The sequence below is a fragment of the Coregonus lavaretus genome (genome assembly GCF_964263955.1).
Source record: "Coregonus lavaretus genome assembly, chromosome: 4".
NCBI lineage: Eukaryota > Metazoa > Chordata > Actinopteri > Salmoniformes > Salmonidae > Coregonus > Coregonus lavaretus.
The window spans coordinates 29,665,764-29,680,057 of record NC_139991.1 but is presented as its reverse complement, the minus strand read 5'-3'; the positions used below and the strand labels follow the sequence as shown (position 1 = coordinate 29,680,057).

The 14,294-nt window shown below is 40.6% G+C and overlaps 2 protein-coding genes across 2 annotated transcripts in view; one reads left to right on the top strand and one right to left on the bottom strand.

Annotated features, from left to right (window-relative positions):
• The window catches only part of morn5 (MORN repeat containing 5), a gene marked incomplete at its 5' end in the record, with an annotated part of 32,098 nt that extends 23,135 nt beyond the window's left edge, over nucleotides 1-8,963 (top strand). Inside the window, one exon of the mRNA XM_084159253.1 lies at nucleotides 8,661-8,963. Coding sequence (XP_084015379.1) covers nucleotides 8,661-8,740 — 80 coding nt within the window. The 3' untranslated portion in view covers nucleotides 8,741-8,963. The remainder of the gene's footprint in view (nucleotides 1-8,660) is intronic.
• A 1,536-nt stretch (nucleotides 8,964-10,499) lies between these two features.
• Nucleotides 10,500-14,294, bottom strand: part of lhx6a (LIM homeobox 6a) — a gene marked incomplete at its 5' end in the record, with an annotated part of 15,344 nt that continues 11,549 nt past the window's right edge. The window contains 5 exon segments of the mRNA XM_084159387.1: nucleotides 10,500-12,243; nucleotides 12,552-12,726; nucleotides 12,877-12,972; nucleotides 13,277-13,377; nucleotides 14,133-14,294. The exon segment at nucleotides 14,133-14,294 is cut by the window's right edge and continues 34 nt beyond it. Coding sequence (XP_084015513.1) covers nucleotides 12,161-12,243; nucleotides 12,552-12,726; nucleotides 12,877-12,972; nucleotides 13,277-13,377; nucleotides 14,133-14,294 — 617 coding nt within the window. The 3' untranslated portion in view covers nucleotides 10,500-12,160.

The window sequence follows — 14,294 nt, the reverse complement described above, 5'->3', positions numbered from 1 at the left end:
AGTTGCTATATCAGATAATTGCTCATTACTAAGTTATGTCTTGACTTTGGAATGTGGCTGATGAAAAAGCAGCCAGTTTGTACAAATGATTCTCTATTCTATGTGCTTCCTTTTGGAACAGGTGTGTTTCTTGGAACATTGCTATATCAATATAGTTTATTGCCAGGATATCAAGACAGCTGGAACGTTTAATAGGTGAGCTTAGGCCTTTAAACAAATATATGTAGTGTTAAAGTAGAACTGACAGCGTTTTAACTACTTTGTAGATATGAAACAAACAGACAATCATAAAATCAGTCAAAAATATCAAATTCCCAGTTTATGCTACAAAACTAACTTTATAAGAGGTTTTAAAATAGGTTCTATTTGACTCAACATTCCATGACGTACACTAAGGCATTGTTGACAGACTAGATGGATGCAGTTCAATGCATGATTAATATAATTCACCAATACATTTCTTGGTAGTCCAAAAAATATTGCTATCAGGTTGTAAATCACAGCCTGAGACATTGTTTGCTGCCTCAATGCGGCATGCACTGTTTCAGTTTCAATTACTCAATATTTTGGACAAAAACGGATGAATGTCTAAGGCTGGGAATGTCAATACAGTCAAACTAGCAAGGGCAATTATCACAAGTCAGTCATAACGTGGCTAATAGGCTAGCGTATCTATTTATGTAGCAAGCTAAAAACATGGAGCCTAACGTTAGCTAGATAGCTAACTAGCTGCTAGGAGGATGTCATGTCATGTCATTGGAGGAGTTGGTGAGTGACTGACCTTTTCCCCTCATATCGTTTTTCGGTGGCTATACACAGCTAGAGATGCAGGTGTCATTTGGTTAGCTTGAACGAGAACTTGAATGACTGTTATCCAGTTAGCATATCTCTTGCGTTTGCAAATTCACTCTGGCTATCTACTCCAATTTCAGAGCACTCTTGTGTGAGTGTGCCAGAGAGCAGAATAACTGATTAATTTACGCAACACCCGCTGAATTTGGCCGGTGTCAGTAAATGTAGGCAAAATAATAGCCTAGCTAACCAGCTCTGCTAGGGCGAGTAAAATGGTCAGAGTGAGGTGTTCTCTAATTTTTTTCTGGAAGTAGCTAGCTAGCAAGCTAGCCAACTTTAGCCAGGCAGGTAAGCTGCAGAAGGACGTGTAGGCTAGAATTCCCCATCGTTTATCAGTGCAATTTTCACGGCCAACTAGCTGAAAAAGTTTGAGAGGGTTTATCTAATGTTCCTTCGTTATATTTTAGCTCATCTTGCTCTGGCTAGCATTAGTTGTGATCTTGTTGTTGATGTCCATAACTGAGGGAGCGAGAGCCTACCTTTTCATGGTTTTTTGAGCAATAGGACTGTAAAGTTCCCAAATGTAAGTGGTACTGACATATTTGCAGAAATCCATTCAGGTGTTTTATGTGGCTTTTGGCGAATGCGTTCTAATCATCTAAGTCACGCTGTTGTAACTGCCTGTAAACACACAGTCCAGTTCAAAGTGAATGATGGCAGGCCCTTGTGGCAAATGGCTTATTTGCATAAAGGCCTACTGTAGCTCTGATTGGCTATGGTACACCGATCTGTGTAGACTCCGGTCCTGGACGAGACAGATGTTTTATTTACTGCAGTGTCTATTAATTGTCCAGATGCAAGGCCGCTTTCCCACTCTATATTGCTATAGAATTTTCACAAATGCCTTAGTATACGTAATTCCCAAACATTCTAAGAATTTATGAAAACGTGAAAATGACCATATTTGTCATATTCTTCCTGGGGATGTATGTGAACAGATTTTAATAAGATTTCATGTTGCTAAAATGCTGTCAATTCCACTTTAATTATGCAATTATTATCTTTAATGTTAAGCCCATGGATGTGAAACAAAAAGCAGGACCCACAGAGAAACCCACCCATTGGTCGTTCCCCACCCAGAACCCCCCTCCCACCCCGGTTCCCCCCGCCCTGCACTATCATAACAGGGTTGAAGCATAATGGTGAATGGGAGCCGTATCTATGACATTTCTTAAGCAGCATATTTGTTTATGGTCTTAAGGTATTGAGAAAAAAGAAATAAAGTAAAACATAAAATAAGTAACCATTTACCCCTTCAGACCTTTAAATGTACGTTTGCAGACATCATAAATTAGGGTCGGTAATGATGAAAAAAGGTAGGCTACATGCAAGTGTAAACAGTGAAATATCCTCATTATTATTAGCAATATACTCTAAATGACCTTAAACATAGGAAGAAGAGAAAAACAAGCAAAAGGGAATTGTGTGGAAGACCATATGGGACTGGCCATCTATCCTAAACAGTTTAGCCCATAGGGATGCAATGTGCTGTCAAATAGAACTTACCCAGAATGTGGTTACCATGTTCTCAGAACATAAGAAATGGGAACGTTGCAAGAAAATTCATGTATTTAGTTTTCGGAGGGTTAGGAGAATATGCCATCAACATCCCACCAAACATACACAGAACATGGCTGCCATGTTCTCAGAATATAAGATATCAATGTTCTAGACATGTTTCATGGGAAATGTTCTCCCAAAAGAAAAGTTTAATTACACATCACACCTTTTTACTTTTGCAGAGCCAATGAAGGCCCTAATTGGTGAACCACATCCATTCATAGCTCTTTGTCTGTTGGCAAGGTTAGGGATACTCACACACACATAGTGTTTTTAACATAGTGTTTTCAACTTACATATTTGACACACTTTGACATAGATGATTACATTGTGCATGTTCATTTATACTGTTATTATGTCCTCACCTGGGATTTGAACTCACCTACAGTATTCCGATCTTCCCTCTACACCTCCATGTCAGTTATTGGTTATCTGACTATTCTCATCATTGATTTGATTTACTTATTTCATCAATATAAGAGCTTTCTGTATCGTTATCTAATGTATAGTTGTCTAAGAATATTTTGCTAAGAATATGAGAGTAGGGTGAATACCCTAGCGGGTCTTGAACCCAGGCCACCATTACCAATGACGAATGCCCTAACCACTGTCCCAATAAGGGATATCTCTAGGACAAGTGCTTATTGGGTCAGTATAGTTAGGCCCTGGCCAGAAGAAACCCTCCTCCCTTTCTCATTCCCTAGAATTGTGAGCTGGGTTGCTCTCATTTCTCCAGCTCTACCAGACCTCCTATGAATAACCTATTAAAACAGCTTTTTGATGCCAGAGATACAGTGGGGAGAACAAGTATTTGATACACTGCCGATTTTGCAGGTTTTCCTACTTACAAAGCATGTAGAGGTCTGTAATTTTTATCATAGGGACACTTAAACTGTGAGAGACAGAATCTAAAACAAAAATCCAGAAAATCACATTGTATGATTTTTAAGTAATTAATTTGCATTTTATTGCATGACATAAGTATTTGATACATCAGAAAAACAGAACTTAATATTTGGTACAGAAACCTTTGTTTGCAATTACAGAGATCATACGTTTCCTATAGGTCTTGACCAGGTTTGCACACACTGAAGCAGGGATTTTGGCCCACTCCTCCATACAGACCTTCTCCAGATCCTTCAGGTTTCGGGGCTGTCACTGGGCAATACGGACTTTCAGCTCCCTCCAAAGATTTTCTATTGGGTTCAGGTCTGGAGACTGGCTAGGCCACTCCAGGACCTTGAGATGCTTCTTACGGAGCCACTCCTTAGTTGCCCTGGCTGTGTGTTTCGGGTCGTTGCCATGCTGGAAGACCCAGCCACGACCCATCTTCAATGCTCTTACTGAGGGAAGGAGGTTGTTGGCCAAGATCTCGCAATACATGGCCCCATCCATCCTCCCCTCAATACGGTGCAGTCGTCCTGTCCCCTTTGCAGAAAAGCACCCCCAAAGAATGATGTTTAATCCTTCTTCTTCCTCCAAACACGGCGAGTGGAGTTTAGACCAAAAAGCTCTATTTTTGTCTCATCAGACCACATGACCTTCTCCCATTCCTCCTCTGGATCATCCAGATGGCCATTGGCAAACTTCAGACGGGCCTGGACATGCGCTGGCTTGAGCAGGGGGACCTTGCGTGCGCTGCAGGATTTTAATCCATGACAGCGTAGTGTGTTACTAATGGTTTTCTTTGAGACTATGGTCCCAGCTCTCTTCAGGTCATTGACCAGGTCCTGCCGTGTAGTTCTGGGCTGATCCCTCACCTTCCTCATGATCATTGATGCCCCACGAGGTGAGATCTTGCATGGAGCCCCAGACCAAGGGTGATTGACCGTCATCTTGAACTTCTTCCATTTTCTAATAATTGCGCCAACAGTTATTGCCTTCTCACCAAGCTGCTTGCCTATGGTCCTGTAGCCCATCCCAGCCTTGTGCAGGTCTACAATTTGATCCCTTATGTACAGCTCTCTGGTCTTGGCCATTGTGGAGAGGTTGGAGTCTGTTTAATTGAGTGTGTGGACAGGTGTCTTTTATACAGATAACGAGTTCAAACAGGTGCAGTTAATACAGGTAATGAGTGGAGAACAGGAGGGCTTCTTAAAGAAGAAGAAACAGGTCTGTGAGAGCCGGAATTCTTACTGGTTGGTAGGTGATCAAATACTTATGTCATGCAATAAAATGCAAATTAATTACTTAAAAATCATACAATGTGATTTTCTGCTTTGTAAGTAGGAAAACCTGCAAAATCGGCAGTGTATCAAATACTTGTTCTCCCCACTGTACATTAAGTACATAATCCATAGTATAACACAATATACGCTACAAACTGAACATAGTCGATAGTGGAAAACAGGAGCAGATTGAGCTGATACACACTACATCTCTGCGCAGTCCTATCAGCACCAAACTCCTATCTATCTTTTTTTTCTGTTGGGTTTTCATTGTTGATATTTTTCACCCTGGCAATGAGCAGCAGACCTACAGGTGGCCAGAAGCCCTATTGCCATATTGTTTGTTGCAGTTTCCTGTTTCTGGAATAACTGTTCCTTTGAAAATCGTAAATGTTCACATTAGCCTGGTGGTAGGAGCGTTGGGCCAGTAACTGAAAGGTTGCTGGATCGAATCCCTGAGCTGACAAGGTACAAATCTGTCGTTCTGCCCCTGAGCAAGGCAGTTAACCCACTGTTCTCCGGGCACCGATGATGTCGATTAAGGCAGCCCCCCGCATCTCTCTGATTCAGAGGGGTTGGGTTAAATCCGGAAGACACATTTCAGTTGAATGCATTCAGTTGTATTGAGGGACCTTCATGTCTTAAAGTAATGATGGACTGTCGTTTATCTTTGCTTATTTGAGCTGTTCTTGCCATAATATGGACTTGGTCTTTTACCAAAAAGGGGTATCTTCTGTATACCCCCCCCCCCCCCCCCCCCCCCCCCCCACCTAGTCACAACACAACTGATTGGCTCAAACGCATTAAGAAGGAAAGAAATTCCACAAATTAACTTTTAAGAATACACACCTGTTAATTGAAATGCATTCCAGGTGACTACCTCATGAAGCTGGTTGAGAGAATGCCAAGAGTGTGCAAAGCTGTCATCAAGGCAAAGGGTGCCTATTTGAAAAATCTCAAATATATTTTGATTTGTTTAACACTTTTTTGGTTACTACATGATTCCATATGTGTTATTTCATAGTTGTGATATCTTCACCATTATTCTACAATGTAGACAGTAGTAAAAATAAAGAAAAACCCTTGAATGAGTAGGTGTTCTAAAACTTTTGACCGGTAGTGTACATCATTCACTATGATCAGCTGATAGCCACTCTTTTCCTGATGCCAATAATCTCTCATTGTCTCTAGGCTTAGTGAGTGTGTTGTTGTTGCAGAAAATAAATAGGCCTATAAATGTAGACATTTTGGCTACAGAGGCAGTTGGTATGTTAAGAATTTCGACTTATGAATTAACAAGGAGCCATTATCGTTTCCCCCACACTCTTTTACATTGCTGCTCGTAGGTGAGCCTTTCTGTGAGAGAGTTTGGGTAACGAGTTAAATATCCAGTTAATAGGCACCAGCAAACAGTCCCAATAAGGGCCAAGAGGGAAAGGCAGAATTAGTATGGGAAGAGTGGTTTACCAACCAACAAGAAAATATTTGTAGCAATAATATCATGTTTATGATGTGCTAACTGACGTTTAATTAAGCAATAAGGCCAGAGGAAGTGTGGTATATTGTCAATATACCATGGCTAAGGGCTGTTCTTATGCACAAAGCAACGCAGAGTGCCTGCATACAGCAATTAGCCATGGTATATTGGCCATATACCACAAACCCCTGATGTGCCTTATTGCTATTATAAACTGCTTACCAATGTAATTACAACAGTAAAAGGTATTTTTTCATACCTGTGGTATATGGTCTGATATACCACGGTTTTCAACCAATCAGCATTCAGGGCTCAAACCACCCAGTTTATAATATGCAATATAGCCTACAGGAAGGGTGAAGTGTGTATGGGTGGGACACTTTTTGGTGTTTTTATGTTTACCCCTACTCAAGTGATGTTTATTTCAATTAAGGTCTTATCTCAATTTTTAGGATGAAACAACTTGATCATTTATTATTCAGTGGATGCTACAACCCCTAAAACAACATCAGACCCATACTTTTGCTAAAGCGTGGCTTTCAGTGTTAGTGGGACACTTTAGTAAATTAACTGGGACACTATTTTTTCATTAGACATACATTTGTGTCCCATTTCACCTCACACTTGTTATGAACTCATCAATAAGCCTTTGTAGAAGCTTGTAGATAACACACTCTCTGTTTTTACAATTTGATGACAATAAACTTTTACTAAACCCTCTCCATCCTTGGAAAATAGATGTTCCTTTCCTAGCCTTGTTTTTTCCCACTAATTCCTTCCACCTTCATCCTATGCTGTGTATTTGCTATATAGCATCTAAATTTGATTCAGACCTGTTATGAACAACTAAAACAACATATTTCAATGTATTTTAGAATATCTATGCAGGAAATGTATTTAAATTGATTAAAGGTTCATTTTGTGAATTTTTTATAGCTGAAAAGTACTATAAATCAGATTTTTATAAAATGTAATAACTGTTTACATGAATGGATATTATATTTTAAAGCACTAACTATTCATTTTAACACACACAGCTAGATTGTTGAATTATAATTGACAGAATGACAGCATTATCATTCATAGGTTTCATATGTATGGCGGTTGTCCATGAGTTTCAACTGGTCACCCCATCTAGGAAACCTGACCACACACACTACAATGATGTCACACTAACCAAAACCATTTTTTCATGCACAGAACACATTCAGTATCAACAACCCAATATCATTTTTTGTGGTTTGCAAAATTACCATAGTACAGTACCCTAAAACACAAATGTACCACTAATGCTGACATCACCCTAGTGTAAAATGTTACACATTTGACAAATTAACCAAACAATACAACCATGCAGGCAAAAATTATTTTGGACCTGGTGGATAATATTTTTTATTATTAATTTTCCCAATAAATAATATATCCAAATTAAAGTCCCTAAACTATGTAGAGTATTATTATAGAAGGCTTTATTGCAGGTTGAAATAAGAAATCCACAGTAGGCAAAGAATTTAAAAACACATGAAGTGTAGCCTATGTTAAGTGTTTGGATTCTGAATTTCCATTTATTTCAGATTGCATCGAACTATGGTGGCCACCTGTGCCCTCAAATAGAATTGTACTAGTGTATCAATTTAGCATTGACTTAAACGCTCTGTGAAGCGATCACAATCCTAAGAGGGGAAATTACAGCAAAAATGAAAATGTGTAAATTCTATCTCATTACCATAAGCGCTCAGGGAAACGGTAATTGCAGTGCTAAGACCTCACCACCAGCAGAAACCGGTGCAGAGGTATTAATTGGTTTAAAATAGTGATGAAATGTCCTTCTTGACGGTGACCTCCATTTGTTGCGAAGGGGGAGGCAACAAAACGCGACAAAAATGATGGATAGCCAAGGTTTCGTATGCAGCTGCTGTGGTGCCTGGTGCAACTGTGATTTCAATTGCCGAACGCGTGAGCCAGGTAGAGTGGCGAGAGAGGCGACTTGGAGTGGCTGTTAGGACTATCGCAGGCAATTACACACAATCAGGCGAGAGCTTCAGACCTGTTCCCAACAATGGGCCCAGCGCACACTGTTCCCCGGGGTGAGCGCTCAAGTGTGTGCAGCTGCGACACCCGGATTCAGTCCCAACAGAGAAGCTATAGCCTCTTAGGCTACCTCTTGATCTGCAATGGTCAACTAATTTCAGCTTTAACTATATGAAAACAATATAGTATCCGTTGTTTTGGTAGTCGAGTCATCCTTGTTAAAATGATCGTCAATTTTTTGGTATGTGATTTAAGAAGTTATTTTCTCCTAATTGTTACCTTGATTTGACTGATGTAACTGGCACTTAAGTTGATTGTGTCCATTTCAAAAGCTTGGATAGAATGAGAATGATATGCTGCTTCTAGTCCAGAGGCTTTTTTCCCGTTAACCTTGATTAAATGTTTAAATGTTATTTTATGAACTAGGCTATTAGAATAGGTTATGTGTTTATACTACCCTTTTAGTTGTTAGACGAATTGATTGTTTAAAAATAGTTTTAAAAGGTTATTGCTTTATTCTGACATTTATGGTCTTATTTGATTATTCTGAAAATATATTTTTTTTCCTGCAGATGACTATGAACATCAGTGGATTGTGTGCATTTGTCGGAAGAGCTGGGACGAGATCGTTGGACAGTCACCGGAAAACTAGGCCACATTTCAGAACTGGACATTGAGTTGCGGGCCTGAGCGCAAAAAAATAAAAGGCTCATTTATGGAATGTTCAATTTATGGCATGTTCAACTGTGGTGCATATACGCCTGCCTGTGAATAATATTTTGTGAAATATGAAATATCCCACATGTTCGTTTTTATTTGAAATAGGTTTCATTTGACCAGATGCATAAAAACAAAATAGCTAAGCCTATTTCAGATGCACAAAAACATAGTGACGCACATGTAAGGTACTGAAATGAAATATGTGGAGGAAGTCAAGATAGAAGAATATACTAATTCAGTCAAACATTTTCATGCAGAATGAGAAAAAAAACACCAATCCTTGATGTGTAACTTGTAAAGCCATTTGTTTACTTGTAAGGTTTGTCCTTAAATGTCCCTGCTCTGCTCACGTTGTGTGGTGCTGAAATGGCTGTGCTACCAGTGCAGGCCAATGTAATCAGTGTCAGATTGTTCTCTCAAGTGTCCTCAAAGACTCAGCAGCTTAATGGATGCAAATCAACATGAAAGGTTACTTCCTGTTATATAGGCTATGCAAGATATCCACCAGCATAATATACCATTGCCTAGAGGCTTTGTTCCAGTTAGTCTTTTATTTAGATGCTATATTTCTCAATATAAGGCTTTGGATCCATTAATTTTATTTTCTACTATAATGTTGTGCTGTAGTGTGTTTTTGCATATTTTTATATTTTTATGCATGTTACATTTTGTGGTTTTTGAATTTGGGTGTGTTTTTGCACAGACAGACAAGCGTATATTTGTGAGTGAGACATTCAGTCTGTCTTGGCTAATGCTGCCCTTTGAAACAGGACCCAGGGTAGAGGATCAATCTCATGATGCAGCCTGACAGTGACTTCCTGTCTGTGATGGCGCTCAGCTGGGCTTGCTGAACGAATCAGCTGCAGAGTGGTGGAGAAGAAGAGTAGAAGAGAGGAGGAGATGAGTCATTACTGCACACACTGACCCATGAAGCACCCGCCAGCTCAGCCATCGGCCTGTGATTGCTTCCTGCCCCGTACCGGGCACACACACACACTCTTACACACAGACACACAAACTGACACACAGAGACATGCAAGTATACACACGTGCACACACACACAACCAGGTACGTACCGCACATACCATAAAACTTCAATTAATAGCCCGGGCGTCTATTTGCTTCAATCATTGAACACAACCGCCAGGCATCTATGTCTTTAATGCACACAGCTTTTGTTCAATAAAATGTTGTAAAGACTACCACACTGTTTATTGTGACCAGTATGACCAGCATAAACATTATAATAACAAATCCATTGTTCTTCTTGATCTACTTTTGAGCAATCTCAATGGTACTCAATGAAGTTCACTCGTAAACAATTACTTTAGACCCAGCATTTATTTGCTGAAAATGTGTGCCGATGCTTGGCTATTAAATGAGACCGGCAGCTATTTGAGACTGGAAAGTGCACACACACCAGAATCACTCACAAGAGTTCTATATCCACATTTATAATGAGTAGCATAATACATAGCGAGCATACAGAGATCAGTTATCCAGCCCCTCAGGAACACTTGATACCAACCACTGATTTTCCCAGATCTGTTTTTAAATTGGCACCAGTGTGTGTGTGTGTATTGAGCATCCTTGCCTGTGGGTTGTTTGGGATTAGGGGCTTAATAGTGCTTCTTGCATGAAATTGTTGTGGTCTAGCTGAAATAAAATTAAATACAAATGTCACATTTTTAAGTCCGTTTTATTGCATTTAGTACACAAAACATTTATGTAATGCACAGTCAATCAAATAAACTTTTGTTTCATTAAATTTTTTAATAAAACAACCATTTTGACAATTTTCGGGAAAAAAAGTGCTTACAGGCTATTGTCTCAATAAATACGAGAACATCGAGGTCTTGTCTCCCTTAGTCCCTTCGTAAACACATGGTCCTATTCCTCACTGACTCCACTCCACAGCCAAGACACAAAGTTACAGTTTCACACAACCTCCATCTCCCCTGTCTGTCTGCCAGTCAGGCTGACCAGCCACAGACGTCTATATACACATCATATCCCTAGTCCGCTAACTGTCATTGTACCACATCTCCATTTCACCGCATAGAAGTGAAGCACACATGCTGGACAATTGTAGAAGACAAAAACAAAACACTGACCTGACATGGATCCTGCACAGACATAAATTATAAATTAGTGACAATACACCTGGTTAAAAAAGGTAGCTATTACATGCAATGTGACATGTATTATCTTTTAGTCCTTCTTTACAACTGGAGGAAGACACATTTCAGACCTCCCTCTCTTTCTCTCATACTCAATGCGATTGTTAAACATTTAACAGAGGTATGTCAATGTCAAAAGCCTTACAAGGGTGTTACAGTAAATCATAATTTTACAATTTGGAGCTTCAAATGATTGAAATATCCATATTATAACAATACATTGATATGTATCATCATTTTTGCACAAGAGGATATGGTGAAAATTCAAATCGCCCCAAAAAAATCTTTCAATATTTTCACCAGTAAAAATGTAAAGTTACACCTTGCCACTATTTAAAAAATCATCCTAATAAATTAGAGTTTTTAGTTTTTCTGTGAATTTTAGTGTTTTACTTCAGCTGCCTAGAAATTATTCATAATTCAAAACAACCATATTATGGTCGTTCTGTTTGCTTATCATTGATAAGATAAGGCACACAATCTATCCTCATCTGAGGCTTATATCCTATACAGAAGGCTGCGGATGACAGTGTATTAACGGAGAGCTGATTACCACATGATTTCAAACAATACCAATAAAAATAAAAAAAATACTCGTTTTGAGTTCGAAGTAGATTGCACACCAAAACTGTCAGTTATTTCACATTCCTTTATGGTATCATCAAAGAGAGAAAGGAGGGAGGTTTCTTACCTCAGTGTCCTCTGTCAAGCCCACAAGTCCAATCCCTTGTCGTTTTTTTCCCTCATAAGTAAATCTTCAGAAATCTGACAGCGCACATGAGGCTGTACTCCTGTTAGCCTGGTCCTGTCACCCACATCAGAGGATGGAGAGAGGAGTCCTTTCAGTCCTGCTCTGCACAAGGAGCTCATAGTCTAGTTGGATGTGTCTTGACTGTGAATAAGTCCCAGTGAGCAAAAGGAAGGGCTCACATCCTCCATGACAACAGTCAGACTGGCTGTATAATCATAATCCTGTTCATAGGAAAAGAGTCGATGAGGAAGTCTCTCTCTCCGTCCAGAGTGGTTAAGGGTGAGAGCTCAAGAGTAGAGAGCTTCTCGATTCATCATGTTTGACCTCTAGGTTCGAGTCGGTGGACGGAGATTGCTGATGGGAGGTCAGGGTACAAGGGTCAGAGGTCGGGGTGGTGGCGGCGGCGGCAGCATCCGTTAGTTAGCGGCTGAGGGGTAGCTGGGGTAGCGACATGGCTTGATGGGGGTTCAGGCTCTGTGGCGTTAGAACGGAGAACGGGTGGCCTGGAACAGAGGGACACACTTCAAATATTATAACACAGTTAAGCACAGTATCAAGATGGAGGAGCAGTAAAGGAACATACTTAAGCACAGTATAATTTGTTTTATTGTTAGAAAACTTGAACTATTGACACAGCGAAACACAGTCACTACAGAGTAGTCAAGGACAAATCACTGTATCTCTCTTTATGCCTTTGTCCTTCCTTTCTAGGAGAGGGAACGAGGATGAAAGCGCTGAAAAGAGAGTCGGTGAAGCAGAGTAGAGGGCTTTGTGAGGATGTAGTGAAGAGACTAACCAATGTAACACTCACTATCGATGTATCCGTGCAGGGCCACCATGCGTGCCCTCTCAGGACTGCCAAAGGGGGAGTAATGCAGGTCGTCGGGCAGTGAAGGGGGCATCCGGGACTGGGGGTGGCCTTGCGGGGGTCCGCTGTGCTGGGGGGTATGCTTTTTGTGTCTTGCTCTGCAGTTTTGAAACCAAACCTATGAAAATGCAATGTTACCAACCGTCATATATAGGTAGCTATATTCTCGTTGTTTTAGGACAATTAGTCATGCATTATCCACTTTTATCCAAAGCAACTTACAATTTCTTTACATTAATACTTTGAGACTGCGTGAACAGACACTCACCTGTATGACTCTCCTGCTTAGACCCGTCATGTCCGCCAGTTTCTGCAAGGTCTGTGCATCAGGGTTGTTGTCCTGTGCAAACTGAGCCTGCATCACCTGGGAAATATTACATAAGTTATTAGAAATATATGACCTCACTGTCAATATTACCATATTGTATAGTATCAGCTCCAGAAATTAAAACGTCATATTACTGCAGAGATAAACAACAACGAGCCCATTGAAATGAATGAGACATCAAACCACATCTGACAATGTTGCCAACAATGACCATTAGAAAGTTGCTAAGATAGAGAAATCACTTCCCCAGCCTATCTGTAAAATAATGATGATGTATTGACTTATTATTAGAAAGAGAAATGAGGAGACAGGGACATGTGGTTCCCTCTCTGTGACTTACCTGCAGCTGCTCAGCAGTGAAGGAGGTGCGTGCTCTCTTGGCAGGCTTGGGTTGGCTGTCCTGCTCTGATGGCACTGCCCCCTCCAGAGTGATGCCACTTCCTGAGACACCAGGGTACAGAGACAGGGAGAAAGAAAAGGAGGATAGGGAAGAAAGAGAGAAAGACAAAAAGAAAGAGAGGGGGAAAAATGGCATGAGATGACGACATTGGTTTAGAGTTTTCCCAGTGAGCAGTGTTATCAAAGATACATCACAATGTTATACGCTCTTAGAAAGGGTTTTTCGGGCTGTCCCCATTGGAGAACGCTTTTTGTTCCATGTAGAACCCTTTTTGTTTCCAGGTAGAACTCTTTAGCTGTAGTCCTCTGTAGCTCAGCTGGTAGAGCACGGAGCACGCCAAGGTAATGGGTTCGATCCCCGGGACCACCCATACACAAAAAAAAAAAAAAATGTATGCACGCATGACTGTAAGTCGCTTTGGATAAAAGCATCTGCTAAATGGCATATTATTATTATTATTTTGGGTTCCATGTAGAACCCTCTGTGTAAAGGGTTCTACATGGAACTCAAATGGGTTCTACCTGGAACCGAAAGGGTTCTACCTGAAACCAAAAAGGGTTCTTCAAAGGGTTCTCCTATAGGGACAGCTGAAGAACCCTTTTAGGTTCTAGATAACACCTTTTTTTTCTAAGAGTGTAGTGTATAGAAGCCTACAGTGTTGTGTAACTGTATACTAAATAAAAGTGTACGCATACAGTAGGGTTTATCGTTTTGACAGTAACTTTAGACACTGAGATAGAACGTTTTAGACTAGTGAACCCACTGAGAGCAGGTTCTAGAGAGCCCAGTGACTCACCGCTCTCGGCAGCTCGTTCGAGGTTTTCCACCATGGTGTCGTAGTGGATCCTGCAGAGCACCTTCTCCTCTACCAGGCCAAACTCCTCTCCCGTGGACAGCTGCCTCTTGCAGGAGAAGCAGGCGAAGCACGCCAGGTGATAGGCGTTGCCCCTGGCTCGAC